The sequence below is a fragment of the Phocoena phocoena genome, chromosome 16, assembly GCF_963924675.1.
Source record: "Phocoena phocoena chromosome 16, mPhoPho1.1, whole genome shotgun sequence".
Lineage (NCBI taxonomy): Eukaryota > Metazoa > Chordata > Mammalia > Artiodactyla > Phocoenidae > Phocoena > Phocoena phocoena.
The window spans coordinates 33,149,021-33,168,965 of record NC_089234.1 but is presented as its reverse complement, the minus strand read 5'-3'; the positions used below and the strand labels follow the sequence as shown (position 1 = coordinate 33,168,965).

General features: G+C 42.3%; 1 protein-coding gene across 1 annotated transcript in view; it reads left to right on the top strand.

Moving 5' to 3' along the window:
- The window catches only part of PDE6C (phosphodiesterase 6C), a 59,751-nt gene that overhangs the window by 9,168 nt on the left and 30,638 nt on the right, over window positions 1-19,945 (top strand). The window contains exons 5-11 of the mRNA XM_065893778.1: window positions 2,728-2,802; window positions 3,802-3,866; window positions 3,970-4,036; window positions 11,607-11,654; window positions 16,149-16,298; window positions 16,893-17,036; window positions 18,243-18,311. Coding sequence (XP_065749850.1) covers window positions 2,728-2,802; window positions 3,802-3,866; window positions 3,970-4,036; window positions 11,607-11,654; window positions 16,149-16,298; window positions 16,893-17,036; window positions 18,243-18,311 — 618 coding nt within the window. The remainder of the gene's footprint in view (window positions 1-2,727; window positions 2,803-3,801; window positions 3,867-3,969; window positions 4,037-11,606; window positions 11,655-16,148; window positions 16,299-16,892; window positions 17,037-18,242; window positions 18,312-19,945) is intronic.

Sequence of the window (19,945 nt, the reverse complement as noted above, 5' to 3'; positions counted from 1 at the left end):
TGCCATTACAGTATCATAGAGCATAGCTTCCCCCACAAAAAACCCTCTGTGCTCTGCCTATTGAGCCCTTCCTCTCCCACCCCAGCCGCCTGGCAACTACTGATGTTTGTACTCCCTCTGTAGTTTTGCCTTCTCTGTAACGCCATATAGTTGGAATCATAGAGCATGTAGGTTTTTCAGATTAAATTATCTCCCTTAGCAACATGCATTTGTGTTTCCTCCATGTCTTTCCATGGCTTAATAGCTCATTTCTTTTTAATGCTGAATAATATTCCCTTGTCTGGATACACCATAGTTTGCTTAATCATTCAGCTACTGCAAGACATCTTGGTTGCTTCCAAATTTTGGCAGTTATGGATAAAGCTGCTGTTAATGTGTGTAGATTCTTGTGTGGACGTAAGTTTTTAACTCCTTTGGGTAAATACCAAGAAGGGCTATTGCTGGATCACATGATAAGACTATGTTTAGCTTTGTAAGAAACAGCCAGACAGTCTTCCAAAGTGACTGTACCATTTTGCATGCCCACTGGCAATAATTGAGAGTTCCTGTTGCTCCACATCCTCGCCAGCATTTGGTTTTGTCAGTGTTCCAGATTTTGGCCATTCTGATAGGTATGTAGTGGTATCTCATTGTTTTAATTTGCATTTCCTGACGACATGTGATGTGGGCATCTTTTCAAATGCTTATTTCCCATCTGTATGTCTTCTTTGGGGAGATGACTGTTCAGATCTTTTGCTCACTTTTTAATTGGGTTATTTTCTTATCATTCATTTTTAAGTATTTTAAATACAAATCCTGTATTGGATATGTATTTTGCAAATATTCTCTCCCAGAGTATTATATTTTCTTTCTCTTAACAGTATCTTTTTCAGAGCAGAAGCCTTTAATTTTAATGAAGTCTAATTTTTCCATTATTTGGTGTTGTATCTAAAAAATCCCACCAAACCCAAGTTCACCTAGATTTTCTCCTATGTCATCTTCTAGAAGTTATATAATTTTGCATTTTACATTTAGGTCTATGATCCATTGTGAGTTGTTTTTCGTGAAAGTCATAAGATCTATATCTAGATTCTTTTTTTTTTTTTTTTTTTGCATGTGGCTGTCCAATTGCTCCAGTACAATTGTTGAAAAGACTATTCTTTCTCCATTGCCTTTGCTGCTTTGCCAAAGATCAATTGATTATATTTGTGTGGGTCTATTTCTGGGCTCTCTATTCTGTTCCATTGATTTATGTGTCTATTCTACCACCAGTGTCACACTTTCTTGATTATGGTAGCTATATAGTAAGTCTCGAAGTCGGGTAGTGTCAGTTCTTTGACTTTGTGCTTCTTTTCAGCAAGTTCTTTTAACCTCCTTGATTCTTGGTTTATGCATCTGTAAAATGAGGACTTCTCTCATCAGTTGTGAGGGTTTGAGATTATTTGGAAATTATATATCCGTATCTATCTAGCTATAGCTAAATGTCTAAATCTATATCTATATAGTGGCCAGCACATATTAGGGCATAAAAATAAAGTGTATTTTTATTACCAGTTTGAGGATTTATATTCTGAAAAGTTAAAATTATTTTAAAGTAGAAATTAAAAAATATTTAATATTACTCACACACAATATAATGCTCATTTCTCATCTTGCTTCGTTACTTCTGTTGGAGCTCTTCTAGTTCAACATAACCAATGAATACCATATCTTTATATTTATTACTCTCCATGTGATTGGAAATTATCTTTTCACAATAATTGTTCTAAGTGGATAAACATGGGACCAAGTGTCAGGAGGGCTGAGTTCTGATCCTGGCTCTGGAAGTTTCTAGCTGACTGTATTAGTTAGGATGCTTTTGGCTGCAAGTAACATCAGACCCAACTAAAAGCATCTTTAGTAACATGACAGTTATTATCTCATTTAACAAGAAGTCCCAAAGTAGGGCAGTTCTATGGCTGATTAATTCAGAGCTCAGTACAGGCATCAGAGTCCCAGGTGCTTTTCATTTTTTCCTGGTAAAGTCTCTGCTCCCTTCAGCATTGTTGGTGAGGTCTCTTCTTGTGGTGGTAAGATGGCTGTTGCAGCTCAAGACCTGGTTCATAGACATGACAAAATTGGGAGACATTTCCTACAAATGTCATCTTCATCACCCTTCGTCTAAAGAAAAGCTTTCTTCAGAAGGCCCTTGGAAGACTTCTCCTTCACTGTCCATATCCAGGCCACATACCTGCCCTCAAACTAATTCCAGGCACCTTACATAGACCACTCGTGAGCTGTGCAGGGCCCATCTTCCCTGAACAAATCACCACCTGATAACTAAATAAAATCAGGTTTTGTTAGCAAGGAAGAGGGGGAATTGAATGTTGGGTAAGGCAAGCAACACTGTTGTCCATTCTGCATGACTTTGGACAAGCCTCTTAACCTATCTGGATTTAGTTTAATTGTCTGTAAAAGAGCTGCTATCTATTAAGTACTTTTAGCTATGTGTCAGGGTAGGTGCTCTGTATTATTCATTTAATCCACACAATGACCCTATAGTATAAATTTTATTATTGTCCCCATTTTACAGATTAAAAAGGTTGACTTGTTCACAGTCACAAGTTCATAAGTGGTATTGCTGAAAAAGAGCTTTAAAATTCCAGGATTATAAGTTAACATAAAACATGCAAACCAATGACCTTCGTATAAGATATGGTAGGTCACGGAACAGTTTGCTTAATAATGTTTAAATATAATTGCCTCCAGGAATTCTATGATGAGTGGCCTGTCAAGCTTGGAGAAGTCGAGCCTTACAAAGGTCCAAAGACACCAGATGGCAGAGTGAGTGCAGACATCTTTGTTGATGATATCTGTACCAGGTGCTAAAACTAGAGGAGGCCGTGCGTAAAGGAAAGAGCGCTGGCTCGAGAAGGACTAGAAGGTTCTAGTCCTGTCACTTCCTGGGGGGGCCTTGGAGTAGTAGAAAGAGCACCAGACAAGGAGGTTGAGGTTCAAGTCCCAGCTCTGCCCCAAACCAGCTGGGTGGCTCTCGCCTTCACTCATTGTTTAACTTCTCAGTTTCGTTTTCTGTGAAGCCAAGTCTTGGTGGATCAGTGCTTCTCAATAGGGAGGGATGCGTCAGAGCCTTCTGCACAGTTTTTTAAACACACTGAGCCCAGGACCTTCTTCTGACACCCTGGACTGGGATCTCCAGGGAAGGGTTGGGTTAGATTTACTTTCCCCCTTGACTGCAAGCTTCATAGGAAGCTTGTTCTACCACGGTATCCCCAGCACACAGGAAAGGGCAGGCATGGGATGGAATGTTCAGGTTCTTCATCTGCCCAAAGAAGTAGCAAGACTAGTTTTCAAGTTGCTTCCAGCTTTGACAGTGTATCCACTGAATCCTGCTTCTGAGGCCCCCTGTTCAGATAAGCAAGTGCTGGAAGCTTGACCACTGGCCCCTGTACAGCTGGGAAGGGAAAACATTGACTGTGGCTGAGAAATTCCATGACTCGTTCCACTGGACTGATTAGTCGGTTATTTCTGGACAATAGAAAGAAACGGAAAGAAAACCCAAGATTCCCCTAGAAGCTGTTAGGTTGAATTCAACTTTCTAAAATTAGTTCAATAGGCTTATTCATATAGATAAGTGGCCGGTGATATTTCCAGTCTTATTACAGGCTTATAATTAGGACATGAGTAGTTTGGTAATTTATGTTATGCAGAGAAATGTGGTTGGGAAATAAGGTGTTATTTAAATTTTAAAATATAAGTTCATTAAGGAAAAGTGTCTTCTTTGGGAAGTAAGATTTTTCTCATATTCTCTTTCTTTCCTCTTAGGAAGTCGTGTTTTATAAAATCATCGATTACATTTTACACGGAAAAGAAGAGATCAGAGTCATTCCGTGAGTATTGCCATGAGGCAGCGGCAGGAGTTGCCATTTTATTTTTGTATCCAGTGCATTTCTCTGTATAGCAATGATTTTCTTTCTTCTAATCTTCTTCAAGGACGCCTCCTGCGGACCACTGGACTCTCATTAGTGGGTTGCCAACATACGTTGCTGAAAATGGATTTGTAAGTTATTGAACAAATTCAAATCTTACATAACATTGGATGAAAGTTTTATTAGCCAAGAGATGGGAACAATTATGAAAGTAAGAATGCACCAGGTAAGGGTGAGGTTTGGCACAGGACATAGGAGAGAGGAATCTTGGCAGTCAAATGTAAGTGAACCAGAAACTCCTAAACTCTACAAGAAAATATTTAGTTAACATGAGAAAGATTAATCCATCCCCCAACCTCTTATTCTGCGGCCACACAAATTTCAGACATCCTTTGGCAGTTCATGACTATGGTTCATTCTGGGTTTAATTTGATCTTAAATATAGTTCCCTTGGTCAAGACTTTTGAAACAAGGAAAATTACTGACAAAAAGGAAAATATATATAAAGAAAGAACTTTGCCACTGATTGCAGTGCAAAATGTAGTGAGTTGATAGATGAAGTGAAGATTTTTGCCCTGGTCTCTCAGGGGAGGGTGGGATGGGGGGACAGTAGGCCAGGTCTGGCTGAGAAAGGTCAGGGGTGGGAAGACAACAAACAACAGGTCTCCGGTAGGTCCCATAGGCCTCAGGGCCAGAGGACCAGGTCTCTGTAGCTTTCCCACTCGGCCTTGACCATACTTTCCTTCCTTCTCATGGCTGATTTCTCTCCCTAGTTGGGCTGTTCCACCATCTGTGTCATTTTTTTTTTTCGCATCAAGATTCCTCCCCGCAAGAATGTTCGGTGCTTTTAACGTTTCTTTATGTTGGCATTTTTCCTTCTTCCCCCTTCAAACCCAAGTTTCTAAAAAAAAATTTTTAAGCATTTATTTGCATAGTTGTTTCTTCTTTAGTGTTGGCATTGTGTTTTGCTAGTGTTCATGCATCTTCATTATTTAGTATAGGGGCATGTGAATTACAGTGACTAAAAGAGTCACCCAAGGGTCATAGGAGAAGTGAAACAAAATCTAGGTTGTCTAGTGTTTTTTCTTTTACTGTCATAAATCTGCCTCTGCCTAGTGTGAACATTTCTGGGTTCAGAATGGTGACAGAGTAAGGAAAATTCTGTTGTGACTGCAAGATAATCTTTCTGTGTGGGGATGATTTACCCTGGGTTTCAAGGAGGATGCCCAAACTCTGGGCTTAGTTGGTTTACAGGACCAGGTGGCCTTACCAGGTGACATGATCTCTTAGTGTAGAGACATGCCAAAGGGGAAGGAAAAAAAAAGAAGGGAGAAGCAATCTTATGTCTGTTAGGAGTAAACAGTAATATATACTGACAAATGTCATGTTTTCAAAATTGCCCCAAAATAATTGAAAATTTTTGAAAAAAAAAATTTTTTTTTTGGCCACACCACGTGGCTTGTGGGATCTTAGTTCCCCGACCAGGGATCAAACCCTGGTCCTTGGCAGTGAAAGCGTGGCGTCCTAACCACTGGACAACCAGGGAATTCCCGCCCCCCTTTTTTTTTATAATTGAAATATTTTTAAATGTCCTTCCTGACCTGGTGGTAATGACCAAAATATTCCAATTCATTCCTAACTGAATCCACAGATACCACAATTTTTCAGCCTCACCAAAATAGCCAAATAGCTTGACCACTGGCCCCTGTCCTCGGTTTCCCAGCATCCCATCTGCCAGGCTCTATTTAGGGTTTTTATCAAGTTTGATACCCCAAAGCTGCTGTAGCCAGTATAAAGAAATTTATGCCCCACTTAAAAAAAATTTTTTTATTGGAGTATAGTTGCTTTGCAGTGTTGTGTTAGTTTCTGCTGTACTACAGCAAAGTGAATCTGTTATACATATATCCACTCTTTTTTAGATTCTTTTCTCACATAGGTCATTACAGAGTATTGAGCAGAGTTCCCTGTGCTATACAGTAGGTCCTTATTAGTTATCTATTTTATATATAGTAGAGCGTATATGTCAATCCCAGTCTCCCAATTTATCCCTCCCCCGTAACCATGTTTGTTTTCTACATCTGTGACTCTATTTCTGTTTTGTAAATAAGTTCATTTGTACCATTTTTTTAGATTCCATATATGAGCAATATCATATGATATTTATCTTTTCTCTGACTTATTTCACCTAGCATTATAATCTATAGGTCCATCCATGTTGCTGCAAATGGCATTATTTTATTCTTTTTTATTATGCCCCACTTTTTAAGCACCTCTTCTCTCCTAGGTGTTTCCTAGGTAAACATGTTATTGTCCAAAAATCAATTTGGAGAGAGCTAATGCATCAAAAGCCAACTCATTGAATGGTTCATTTGCCAAATCATCAATTTGCCATATAACCAACTTGCCAGAGTCGATTCCAAAGCTGTGGAGGACATTTTCCCCCGAGATTTTGTTTCTATCACAGACTCATTGCACTTGCTTTACTAATGCCTTTCACCTCTCAGCTCCTGCCCTTGGCCTCACCCCTGCTGTTATCCTTTCTGCTGGTAGCCCAAGCCCAAGATGGCAAATTGGTGTAAATCTAGTTTAAGGCATTTCTCACCAAATTGCTCATTAGACAAGTTAGCATTCCCAAAGTGATTTTCAGAGAATTGACCTTGAGCCATTTCCTGGGACTCCAGAATTGGGGTGAACATACCTCCCAGTTTGTATGGGACAACCTCCATTTACACCTGTTGTCCTCATGAGTTATTCAGCCTTCCCTTTCACTCCCAAATGTGTCATCCTATACTATGTGCTTACAAAAGGCAGGATCTATTAAAAAACATTTTTTTTGTGTATAGAACAGGATTTCTCAAACTTGCCACTACTGACATTGTGGACGAGATAATTATTTGTAGTGGGGAGCTGTCCTCTGAATTGTAGGGTTTTTAGCAGCCTCCCTGCCCTCTACCCATTAGATGCCAGTAGCACCACCCTGCTATGACAATCCAAAATGTCTCAGACATTGCTAAATATCTCCTGGTGGGTAAAATCACCCATGGATGAGAACCACTGGTCTAGAGGATGATATCAAACATTTCAGCAGACCCAGCCAGAGCAGTGCCATTCCTGGGGGACTGTTGTGATATGATGGTGGGTTTTGGTGAAGAGAGCAACGGGCTATGACTCAGGATCCCTGGGTGCCATGACTCAGTCCTGCCTTGAGCAAATCCATTGGCAAATCCTTGACCTTGGGCAAATCCCTTGACTTCTCTGGGTTTTAATGTCATCATCTGTAAAATGAGGTTGTTGACCTAATTATTTAAGTGACAGGGGCTTCAAGAATCTTTAAATGCTGTTTTCTGGATAATAAAAATGACGCGCAATTTTAAAAAATAAATTTATTTATTTATTTTTGGCTGCATTGGGTCTTCGTTGCTGTGCGTAGGCTTTTCTCTAGTTGTGGCGAGCGGGGGCTACTCTTCGTTGTGGTGCGTGGGCTTCTCATTGCGGTGGCTTCTCTTGTTGCGGAGCATGGGCTCTAGGTGCGCGGGCTTCAATAGTTGTGGCACATGGGCTCAGTAGTTGTGGCACACGGGCTTACTTGCTCCGCGGCATGTGGGATCTTCCCGGACCAGGGCTCGAACCCGTGTCCCCTACACTGGCAGGCGGGTTCTTAACCAGTGCGCCACCAGGGAAGTCCATGCCGTGCCATTTAAATCATAATTAATTGTATATATATGATGCTCCTCTAGACTGCTTGAAACTTCCTTTTAGCTTTTTCAAACTTTTCCCTTGATAATTTTCTCGCAAACCCTTTCTAATAGAGTAAAGGCAGGCTTTCAGGTGAGCAGTCTCAGAGGTCCTTCAGCTGGACCTTGCTGGACTTGGGGAACACATGCCCACAGAGTTCTCATCAAACCAGTAAATCCCAGCTCTGACTGGGAAGCGGCAGACTTCAGTTGAGTGACTTTTTAGAGTTGAAAACATGAGATATTAAAAATGAAAATTAGTTTGTAGAATTACATTTATAGAATTGGAGGCCTTAAATACAGGATCAAACCAAGCTGGAATCAAGATGACCTGTAAACTTAGAGAGAGACAGAGAGAGACAGAGAGACAGAAACAGAGACAGAGAGAGATGGGGAGGGTAGAGAGGATTTTTTTTTAAAATAAATTTATTTATTTATTTTTGGCTGCGTTGGGTCTTCGTTGCTGCGTGAGGGTTTCTCTAGTTGTGATGAGCATGGGCTGCTCTTAATTGCGGTGTCCGGGCTTCTCATTGCGGTGGCTTCTCTTGCTGTGGAGCATGAGCTCTAGGTGTGTGGGCTTCAGTAGTTGTGGCACTGAGGCTCAATAGTTGTGGCTTGCGGGCTCCAGAGCACAGGCTCAGTAGCTGTGGCACACGGGCCTAGTTGCTCCACGGCACGTGGGATCTTCCCAGACCAGGGATCAAATCTGTGTCCCCTGCATTGGCAGGAGGATTCTTAACCACTGTGCCACCAGGGAAGCCCTAGGATTTTTGAATATTGAGTGAAATACTTGGCCTCGAGGACCTTGACCGATCTATAGATGTTCTCGAAAGGCTGGAAAAGCCTGGACCAAAGCAGTTACTGTTAATGGAAAGGTCAAAAAAGAGAACTAAACTGCTTTTTGTCTCTTTTACACACACCTGAAGGATGCTCAGCCAATCAGTTCATGTTATTTATTCAAATTAGATTATAAAAATGAATGGATAAAAAAGAAATGAATGGATAGCACAAATGAGTCCTTAAATTCTTAGACTGTATATACTAACAAAAACTTTGAAAGATGGTCCCATTTACTTTGTAAGATAGTACAGAAACAGTAGACCTGGCTCAAGCACTCCCAGAAAGCACTTCCCTTGGGCCAGAGGGGCCGGCACAGTTAGTGCACTAGATGGAGAGGCCTTCTCTTACCTACTCACCAGACTGGTAGATTTTTGGGAGTTTGGTAAGCAGGTTGTTAAACTGTTGGCAACTTGAAATCCTCCATGGTGGGAGGATTTACAACATGGAATTGGTTAATGATACAAATCAGGGCTTTCCCCGCCCCCTAGCAGGAGAGGTGATTCCACCAGCACCCTCGCTGGAGATCCCGGTTCTCGTTTCATCCCATGAATTTGAACAAAATCACTTATCCTCTTTGGGCTTCTATTTCCTCATCTTTGAAAAGAAAAGCTTAAACAATTATTAAAGTGCCTTCTAACTTTAAAATGCTATGATTTAAAGTATCTAATTTATCGGGGAGCTCTTCTCAATACTCTATAATGACCTGTATGGGAGGGGAATGTAAAGAAGAGTGGATATATGGGTATGTGTGGCCAATTCACTTTGCTGTACAGTAGAAACTAACACAACATTATAGATGAACTATACTCCAATAAAAATTTAAAAATAAAAAGAAAAGCTGCCTGGCTAATACAGTGGCATATAAAGTCATCAGTTCTAGAACTTGGAATTTCAGGTCATTCTGATCTTAACCCAGTGTCTTTCTAAACTGAATATTGGCTAAGACTGGGCCATACTAATGAATAACACTTTCTCCTTATCTGGAAGTGGGTTGTAAGAACCACTGCAGTTGTGCTGTTCCATCCACATGCGTGCTTATCCCACAGATCCTGCACAATACTTTTTTTTCCAACACGTGGAGAATGTTGTAGTATAATAGAAGAAATAAACAGAGCATTCTCAAGTGACCAGTTTATTCATTTTAGGTGAGAGTACATATAATGAAATGCATTTTTGCTCAGAAATGCAAAGGGTCCTCTCTGCTATTGTCAAACTTGTTTTTATAAACTCCTACGTTATATTTTATTTTGGTATATCGATCTTGAGTACTTCATTGTCAGGTCTTCATTGGTAAACCCCTTCCCTGTGACAGTGCAGTGTGTACTCAGTTTTGGAGCATGGAAAATGCATGTATTTGTTTTGTACCTGTAGTCTGGATATATAATTGACATCTTTGTGCTTTGGTGTTTCAAAAATTTTAAGGCTGTAACGAGGAGTCACATTTACAGCCATCGATATATTCTCTACGATGAATGTGCTCCCTTAATTAAATCATGATGCTGGAAAAACAAACAAAAATAAAGTATCTCATGTAATTTTGGTGGAAAGAAAGATATTGTCTTTTATTAAGACATTAATATAAATGTTTCAGACATTACATGAAATTTCTAAAAATCTTTTATGTTCTGATATAATGTTATAAGTCATAATTCTAGTTATTGCTTTATATATCTCAGAAATAACTAAATTTCCTTGTCAGTTGCATTATTATGAACTTTCATCACATCTTTAACCGTGGTCATTTTTAAGTCTTTTGTCATTTACCGACAGTTCTGGGTGTACTCTGATGCTTTTGCAAATATGTTCCTATAAAAGGGTTTCATCTTCAAGGAATTCGTGGAAAAGACTCTGACAAGTACAGGTTTCTGGTAACTGACTATACTGCTGAACTGAATGCATAAGCATTTTCAGAACTCTAATGGAAAACTGATGAATTCATAAAAGCGCTAACAAAAGATCAAGATGAAAAAAATTAATTACATGGGACAGTGAACTGCTGAGGATGATTATAACTTTTGTGACTTTCCATTTGAATAAAAAAAAAATCTCCCCCCCAAAAATTAAATCCACTGCTTGTTACTTAAAAAAAAAAAAAAAGACCCATTTGTGATTTGACCTGATGTAAAGATAATCCGAAATGACCCAAAAATGGAATGATTTCTTGTCCTTATGGATGTGAGCAAGTCTCTGAGTTTAGTACTTAAAGTGATGTCTCGTAATGAACATTTACTTTGGCGTACCTAAAAGGCCGTCTGGCTTTTCCCTCCTGCCCCTTAGCCACTTTCTTCCAACCCGGATCCCACATCAGAAAAAAAAAAAAAAAAGAAGGCAAACAGAGCCTTCCCAGCATTGCTGCCACACCTGCCCAGGCAGAAAGGCCCTTTTGCTTAGACTCCTCCTCTCCTCGATCTGAACAACTAGTTGCTTTGAATTTGGAAGAAGAATCCTTAGAGGCTGAGAGAGTAGGAAGGAGCAGAGATGGGGCTAAATGTCATCCAGTGACTTAATTAGTAGAAGAGAAGCTAACTTTGTTACCCACCCAGGTCCTTGGAGTCTTTAATCAATAGCAATTGGTAAGAGGCCAGAGGAGAAATTCAGGCGAGGCTTTATTGGCACTCGCAGCAGCTTGAGGGAGAAAAACAAGACACAGGTGCCCTTGTTTGCTTCCTGGGAGGGGCGAGGGTGGGGGTGGATTGGTGGGTCGGGCCGGAGGGGCGGTTTAAGTAGTCTGCCCACCCCCTTGGCCGTGCTGTGTGCGGGGATCACACGCAGTCCTCTGCTTTTCTTCCTGGCACCTCAGAAGTGGCAGTTGGTTTGTGGCCTTTTTGTGTCTTATCGTTCATGATTTGCCCCAACTGGGCATGCACGCAGTTGTTTTCAGTCCCTTATAGTTTCTTTGTATTCTGTTGCTCCAGGAGATGTTTGCTCAGATGCAAGCACTCCAGTAAAGGGGGCCCAGGTCCCAGCCCACCTCGACTCCAGCGTGTTGTTAGCACATGTGGCCTCACTGAGGTCTAGGGTGAATAATTTGCCTGCGAGCTGTGGAGACCCAGGGAGGAAACCCTTGCTCCCCGCGTTCTTTCTCGTTCAGCTTTGTGGCTTAATGGCTCCTCTTGCTTTGCAACAGATCTGCAACATGCTGAACGCCCCAGCGGATGAATACTTCACATTTCAGGTAACTGCCCTCTGCCAGGCCTCCCCTGTCAGTGTGGGGAGGGGGGCGGCACTGACCCTCTCCATCCCCAGAGGCTGCCTTATGCTCGGGGGTGACCAGGAGGCACACGCAAGGCTTATGTCCCACTCACCCTGGCTGGGCTGGTGGCCACCAAGTAACACGTTCTTCAGGGAAAGGAGAAGAGGGGGGAGGAGAGAAGGGTGTTTGTCACCCCAGCATTCGGCGGGGGGGCTGCCACTTCTCCGTTCTCTCCCACCCAGTGCCTAAAACAGCCCTGGCACGTCACAGGTGTTCAGTAAATGGCTTCTGCCTGAATGATTAGCTGGATACATCCTACCACCTGGGTTCAGCCCTTTGGAGGTTTCTCGGGCCTGTCCCGGAGGCTTATTGCCGCTGTTATCAGGAAAAGGAACTTCTTGTTGGGTTCTTGGGAGCCCCTCCTGCTGTCATACTCTTGGTTTTATCTTTCCTCCTCCAACATCCAGAGACGCCCCTCCCCACCTGTCCCCTCTTGCACCCCCTCCCCACCTGACCATTGGCCCGGCAACCTCTCCTTTTCCTCCTTCTGGCCCTTGCCCTTCTGTGTCCTGTTTTAGCAGACATCCAGTTGGAGCCCGGCCCCAGTCGGGAGTGGAGATGGCCTTCCCAGTGGGGGTCGCTAGCGTCCGTCTTCTGGTCTCACCCCGACACGCCCACAGAGCCCCATCTCTGCCCACGTGGCACAGCCGAAGCCGGCCTGGGGTGGGTGGGGTGAGGGGCGCACCCTCAGCAGCAGGGGCCCCCAGGCCTGGGAAACCTGTGCTCACTCGCCCAGTTACGGGGCAGGTTTCCTCCTGCTCTCCGCACTCCTCTCTGCTCACCACCGTGGAAGCGTGCGGACAACACGTGGCGTTTGCTCTAGCTCCTTCCTCCTTGCCTCCGAAGGCCTAACTGTGACCACACGGTGCCCAGCCATGACCCCTCTGTTTATGGCAACTGGGTGCGAGGAAGGAGTGCACAGGCAGGAAAAAGGGACAAGGACTCTCTAAGGTGTCTGAACCTTAAGCAGTCATAGTCTGAACAGGGAGGGCAGGGAGCTGGCCCAGAAGAATCGGGCCGCGCTTAGAGGTTTGGGGGCCTGTGCTTTCTGTGTGTGTGGGGTCCTCGTGTGGCCCCCGTGGGAGCAGCCACACAAGGGCTCTGACGGCGCAGAGGAGGCTGGGCACCCACCTGGGGTAAACCTCCAGCCTATAGGAATTGGCCAGCTCCCTAGGAAACATCAGTGTAGTGCCCGTGAAAACATGCTTCTCAGGTCTCTGACTGTAGGAAGGATGACCATCAAATGGCTGCTGGGCTGGGAAACCCACTGTCCGCGCGGAGGCTGCACTTCCTGTGGGCCGGGATACTAACACAGGCCAGTTCCTGGGAGATGCCAGACTCCTGACCAGCACTGTTGGTCCTAGGAATCCCCTTCAGCCCTGCAAACTCTTTCAGAACTGCACTGTGGTCTAAGACACTCCCACCCAACTCTCCATCCTTCCTTCTGTCCTTAGCCCCGGGGTCAGGACTGCATCTTTTTTTTAAAAATAAATTTATTTATTTATTTTTGGCTGCATTGGGTCTTCGTTGCTGTGTGTGGGCTTTCTTTAGTTGTGGTGTGTGGGCTTCTCATTGCAGTGGCTTCTCTTGTTGCAGAGCACAGGCTCTAGGCACGCGGGCTTCAGTAGTTGTGGCTCACAGGCTCTAGAGCGCAGGCTCGGTAGTTGTGGTGCACGGGCTTAGTTGCTCCGCGGCATGTGGGATCTTCCTGGACCAGGGCTTGAACCCGTGTCCCCTGCATTGGCAGGTGGATTCTTAACCACTGCGCCACCAGGGAAGCCCAGGACTGCATCTTGATGGGCTCTCAGCCTCCCTCTCTGTTTTCCCTCACAGGCATTGCCCCTGTGGGTCATTCCAAAAGGCAGACTCAGGATAGGGTGCCCATCCTCCACAAACCTCCACCCTGCTGGGCCTTCTCATTCTGTCCACCTGCTCGCACCCACCTCCATTCTCACTAGTCCCTCTTGCACCTGAGAAGTTTAATGAAAAAACCAACGATTCAAAGTGAACTGTGGTCAGAACAAACCTGCAAAGGCAACGATTCTCAAACTGCGTTTCTTGGGGGCAGGGTGTACCTATTAGCTTCCTGTTGCTGCTGTAACAATTACCACTTAGTGGCTTAAAGCAACACAGCTGAGTTATCTTACGGTTCTGGAGTCAGAAGTCTAAAATGCATCACACTGGGCTAAATTCAAGGTGCTGGCAGGACTGTGTTCCTTTCTAAAGGATCTGGGGGAGAACCTGTCTCCGTGTCTTTTCCAGCTTCTGAAGCTGCCTTGTCTCATGGCTCCCTTCCATCTTCAAAGCCAGCAGTCACATCGCCCTGACTTTGCGTCTGCTGTCATATCTCCTTCTCTGATTTTTGATCCTGACTCTCTCTTCTACTTTTAAGGATCCTTGTAATTACATTGGGTCCACCTGGAAAATCCAGGATACTTTCCCTATTTTAAGATCAGCTGACAACCTGAATTCCATCTGCGGTTTAATGCGCTTTTTCCCCATTTAAAGTAACCCGTTCACAGATTCCAGGGATTAGGAAGTAGACGTCTTCAGGGTAAGTGGTGTAACATGAATTAAAGTGATCCCAATTCACAGAAGAAAAAGTACATAGAATTTTCTGTCTTAAGTTTTTGTCCTATTTTTCTTAAATCTTAAGTTCCTTCTGTCACTTTTCTGTGAACAAGCTCTGACTTAATAGCAAGAGACATGAACATGAACAGGTACCAACTGAATATGTACTGAAAAAACAGAGGCAGTCAGTAAAGCTTATTTTGGAAGCTTTTTAAAAATAAATACACAGGTGCTTACCTTGCACACAGGTATTATCTTCTGTTATTGATGTTGTCTCTCATCCTTGTGAGGATATAAGTATATAAACATTTCATAGTAGTTTCCAAAAATGAAGACTTTGAGAACCACTGTGCACTGCTTTTTCTTTCCCCCAAAGCTTTGACCATTAGGAAGCATGAATTGAGGTTTGGTTTCTCTGCTTTTCGTTCTAAGTATAAAGGCAAGCTCTTCAACTAATAAGCAGTTGTTTATTGAGCATCCGTTATATGCCCAGCACCGTCCTGTCACTTAGGTAGAATTGAACAGTTTATGAAACAGCTCTTTGGTAAGATTAGAAAATAGCCTCAGAGACAACAGTCAACAGTTCCAAAGCATTTGGAAATTATCTAAATGCTAAATTGTACGGTCAAGTCTAGAAGTGCTGATGGAGTTCTGAAAAAGAAAAGTTCCATATGGGTGAAAAAAGTTAGAGAAGGCTTCAAGGGAGAGGTGAGACTTAACCAGAGCCTCTGAGGATGACTAAGCCGAGGACAGGCAGAAGAAGGAATAGCCTGGTGTGATGGGTGCTTGGCTACCTTTGCCTTGTTGCGTGCTGTGCAGGTACCACACCATGGTTCTCAGGCTTCGGAGGACTTTAGAATTACCTGGGGGGCCTATTTAAGATGCATGCCTAGAGATTATGAAACAAGCTGAAAAGAAAAAAATCTGTTGCCCTTGATCTTGGGCAACACTTTGAGAAACACTCCTGAACTTCTGTGTCAGCATTCCCTACTAGACTGTTATCTTGAGGTTAGGGACTGTGATTTATTCGCCTTTGCACCCCCAGCAACTAGCCCAGGTCCTGAAACATCGTGGGGATTGAGAGATGTTTACTAAGTGGAACCACACCACAGAACAAAAAACGATCTTGATGGATCGGTCAGGAAAGCAGAAACCACAGTAGGTATTTCAACAGAGATAATTTAATATAAGAATTTAGCTAAACAGGTTTTGAAGGACAGAAGAAATAAACAGGGAACACTGAGTTAACACAGGTAAATGCTTCCTATCCCTAGGGCTGGAGCGGGAGAGGTCAAAGAGAAGAGGGTAGGGTTGTCACAATACAGACACTTGGTTCTAGGACACTTAAATGTACTACAGCACTTTTATGGCTGTATAGTTCTAGCCATGTTCTGATACAACATACGAATTGTGCATCTAACACCCCCCAATTATTCTTTCTTTAAACTGAAAATAACCTAAGTGGGGAATAGTGAGGGCTACAGTGGCTATAAAGGGGTAGGGCAAGGGAGCCCTGTGTTGATGGATTAGTTCTCTATCTTGGTTCTAGTGGAGGTTGCACATATCTACCTATGTGATGAATTTGCATAGAAACACTCCTGCCTACCCCCGCACGTGCACAAATACATATACATCTGGTGAAATCTGAATAAGCTCCACGGATCGTACCAATATGTATTCCCTGGTTTTGTTAGTGTACCGTAGTGACACAAGATGTTATGGGGAAGACTGGGTAAAGGGTACATGGAACTTCTCTGTACATATTTTCTGCAACCTGCTGTGTACCTATAGTTATTTCAAAAAAAATAGTTAAAAAAATAACCTTAGTGTCTTTATCGTTTGTAGAAAGGACCTGTAGATGAGACGGGTTGGGTCATTAAAAATGTCTTGTCCCTGCCTGTTGTCAACAAGAAAGAAGACATCGTGGGTGTAGCTACATTTTACAACAGGAAGGATGGAAAGCCTTTTGACGAGTATGATGAACACATCACTGAGGTAAGTGCCATTATAAAATAATGGAGGTAGATGAAATGCATGAAATAATAGAAGATGCATAATTATTTGTTATTCTGGAATGATGTTTCTGAAGGGCAATTAAGACGTGAGTCACACATGGTTGCAGTCAATATATTGTTATTGTGTCATTTCTGTTTCCTGACTTCCGTAAACTACCATTTTCTACCAAAGTGAACTTTTGGCTTAATCAAAATTCTTTTCAGTACTAGGGAATTGGGGAAAGGTCTCTCTCTCCTTTCTCCCTGCTCCCCTTCTATCACCTCTCACCCTTGCTGCCACCTCCAGCCCTCTCTGATTTTCAGGTCATGCTTTATCTACTGGATTTTTGTAATTCCTCTCCTCTAATAAAGTATTCACGGTGCATGGAGCACTTTGAAAAGCAAGGGCGTAGCCAGTTTTATTGTCTGGCGCTGATGGCGCTGATTATTGTACTTTTTTTTCTTAGATTAAAACAAGGAACTGGGTTGTTGATGGTGGAAGGGAGATTGATTGATAGGAAAGTATGCAAACTGTTGCCTCCAAATCATTTTTTCTTTAGGTTTAGAGAATCGAATCACATTGTATCTATTTCAGACTCTCACACAATTTCTTGGATGGTCTCTCTTAAATACTGACACCTATGAGAAAATGAATAAACTGGTAAACAGAAAGGACATAGCCCAGGAAATGCTCATGAACCACACCAAAGCTACTCCTGATGAAATCAAGTCCATTTTGGTAAGTGAGGAATTTGTCCTGTGACATTAGATGCTATCTAACCATGGCCTCTGGAATTCGCCTAATTACCCGGAGGTCTGACAAATGAGAATAGGTTTAGTCCTGGGCTAGGAGGGGAGAAACAAAGAAGGAGGGGTTGAGTGGAACCTGAGTGGTCCACAGTACACAGAGCCTTACTGAATTTCCAGGCTGCTTGGTTGGAATAGCACTTTGTTAAAAATAGCTCTGTAGGAGCTGGAGTAGTGAGGTCTAGATTCAAGAGTGTTAGCAAGGAAAAAAATATTTCTAGGGAGCGAAATGTCAGCTGTTGCCGTGTAATGCTGTATAACAACCATAACCTCTCAGCGGTATATGACAATAAGCATTTATTTCTCACTTATGAGTTTGTGGGTTGACCAGATTTCAACTAATCTTGGTTGGGCTGGGCTCCAAGCTGTGCGTCTGGTTTGCTTTCTGCGTCTATCGTCCTTGATCAGCAGCTACCTGATAGATGTTCTTCTCATGGTGATGACAAGTACAAGAGAGCAAGCCCAGCTGTGAAGCTCGTTTCAATTCTTTCCTCACATCAAATTCACTAAAATTTTCAAGGTACAAACATGACCAAGGTCAGCATCATGGATGATTGGAGAGCAAGTAGATATTCGCTAACAGTGTTCTAGTCACCACCAAATGAAGGGAAAATATAACACACCCACCGTCTCTATTCCTTTATTTCAAAAGCTTTCAGAGTGTGTGTGGATGTAGTTTTCCTGGGGTGTTTTTGTTTGATGGCTTGGTTGGTTGGTTGGTTTTGGTTTTGCTGGGTGGTTTGAGACTTAAAAGAAATTTGATTTGAGAGTTTGAGATGTTGAAGATGAAAATGTCTGGGGAGAATAAAGGGAAATTGCTATAAACTAAAGAAAAACAGATCTAAGCCATTCATTTTTCTCGCCTACATGCAAACAACTGACGTCTCCCTCACCCTCTCCCTCTCTCTCTCTTTTTTTTGAGACAGCTACTGTTACATTTTGGGGAGAAAAGAGAGATTAATTAATTTTTAGAGAAAATTCTAAATAATCAAGTGCTATAGATCTTCTTTGTATCCAGAATGCATCTTTCATGGAACTCATTACAACATAGTTTATTTTAACTGATTTTAAGAGTAAAGGAATCAGACAGAAATCAACTTTATAGCAATTTCACACCTCCTTTGCTTTTGCATTTTAGAAATTTAAAGAGAAGTTAAATATAGATGTAATTGAAGACTGTGAAGAAAACCAACTTGTCACAATTTTGGTAAGTGTTTTACTTCTATCCTTAATGCCTTTTAAATAAAATATAGTAGGACACTTGTTCTCATTTTTCAAGTTAGTGTTGAGTTTCCTCTTCTCTGGCACCTTTCAAAGCTAAAAAGGAAAGAGATTTCTTCTACAGAGTGATCTTCTGGGTCCTTGCTTTTCTTTCTGTTTGTCCCCTACAGTACAATCCACAAAGGTAATTTAGAATCATAGTTAAACTAGATTACTGCATAAGGGAATGCAGGCACAGACTCTAGGGGTAGCATGGTCTGGTTTATTTTAATAGCTCTGGATTACAGCATGGCCACCCTGGAAGACACGGCAGAATTACAATAGAATGTAGATAGACCCTTAGAGGCACCATTATCAGCTGCCATTGCTAGCTTCTCTTCTGGATCCTGGAGGAATTCAGTTCTTTCCTATTGTTGCCATTGGGTCACCCCTATTATATCTAGTTGAAATAACTTCTCTTCTAGTCATTAAGCCTGTATTTTGTTGTGTCTACTGTTTAAACCCACCCAAACACATGTTCTACAATCAACTGTTAAACCCATCCAGTAAGTTTTTAATTTCAGAGATTATCTTTTTCAGTTCTAGAATGTATATTTAATTCTTTTTTTTAAAAATTCCAACTCTGTGCTAAAACTTCCCATCATTTAATCTACTTTATCTTTCTGTCTTCTTAAATTTATTCACCATAGTGATTTTGAATTCTCCATCTAGATAACCTGAATCACCTATATGTCTGGTTCTACTGTCTATTTTTACTCTTGGGTTTTAGTCATTTGATCATTTTAAAGCATACTTCATCGTTTTTAAATTGAAAACCAGACACTGTGGATTAGGATTTGTAGGGGCTCTGGGTGATATTATCTTTCTGTTCAAAGGGTTAGAGTTTCTTCTGGCAGGTGAAGGAGTTGGTTTTAGATTTTGTTAGGGGTGGTCTATTTCAGTTTTGCTCTTGCTACTAGGGTAGAGCCCTTATTTCTAGAGCGTGGCCCTTCTGGGATCCCAATTAAGAACCTGGGATTACCAAGGCCCCTAGACCTTGAATTTCAGAGGCTTGAATACAATCTGCTCAAAATTGAAATCATATCACACTTACTTCCCTCCCTAACCACCTCATCCTATTTTCCACTGCCCCTTTCCAATCCATGACATATGTTCTTCTTTCTGAACTAAGATTACTGAATATCTCACCTTCCGCATTCCCATTTTTATGGGCTCTGTCCTCCCATCCTGGCCCTTGGCTGTACCACCATAGAGCCAGTGGCCTGTGACCCCTTTTTGAGGGATCTGCTCCCACCTTTATGTCTTCATGTCACTTGAGGCTCTTCCTCATTCTCTCACTCTCTTTGGCTTTACCTCTGAGCACTTTCCTCTCACACTTGGCCCGGAAGATGACTCCTTCTCCTCATTTACCCCCAACAAAACTTATCTTCTTGTAAAACAAAGCTTTAATTGACATCCGTGACATGCTGGAAATTTTCTAGTTCTCTATTTAGAGGAGGAAAGATCTTATGATGGAGAAGCAGTAAAATGGGCAAAGAACCAGTAGCTTTACAATAAAACGGCCGATTTTGAATGTAAAATGTGCTCTAAGCTCATCCCAAATCATTGCCGCATAAAACT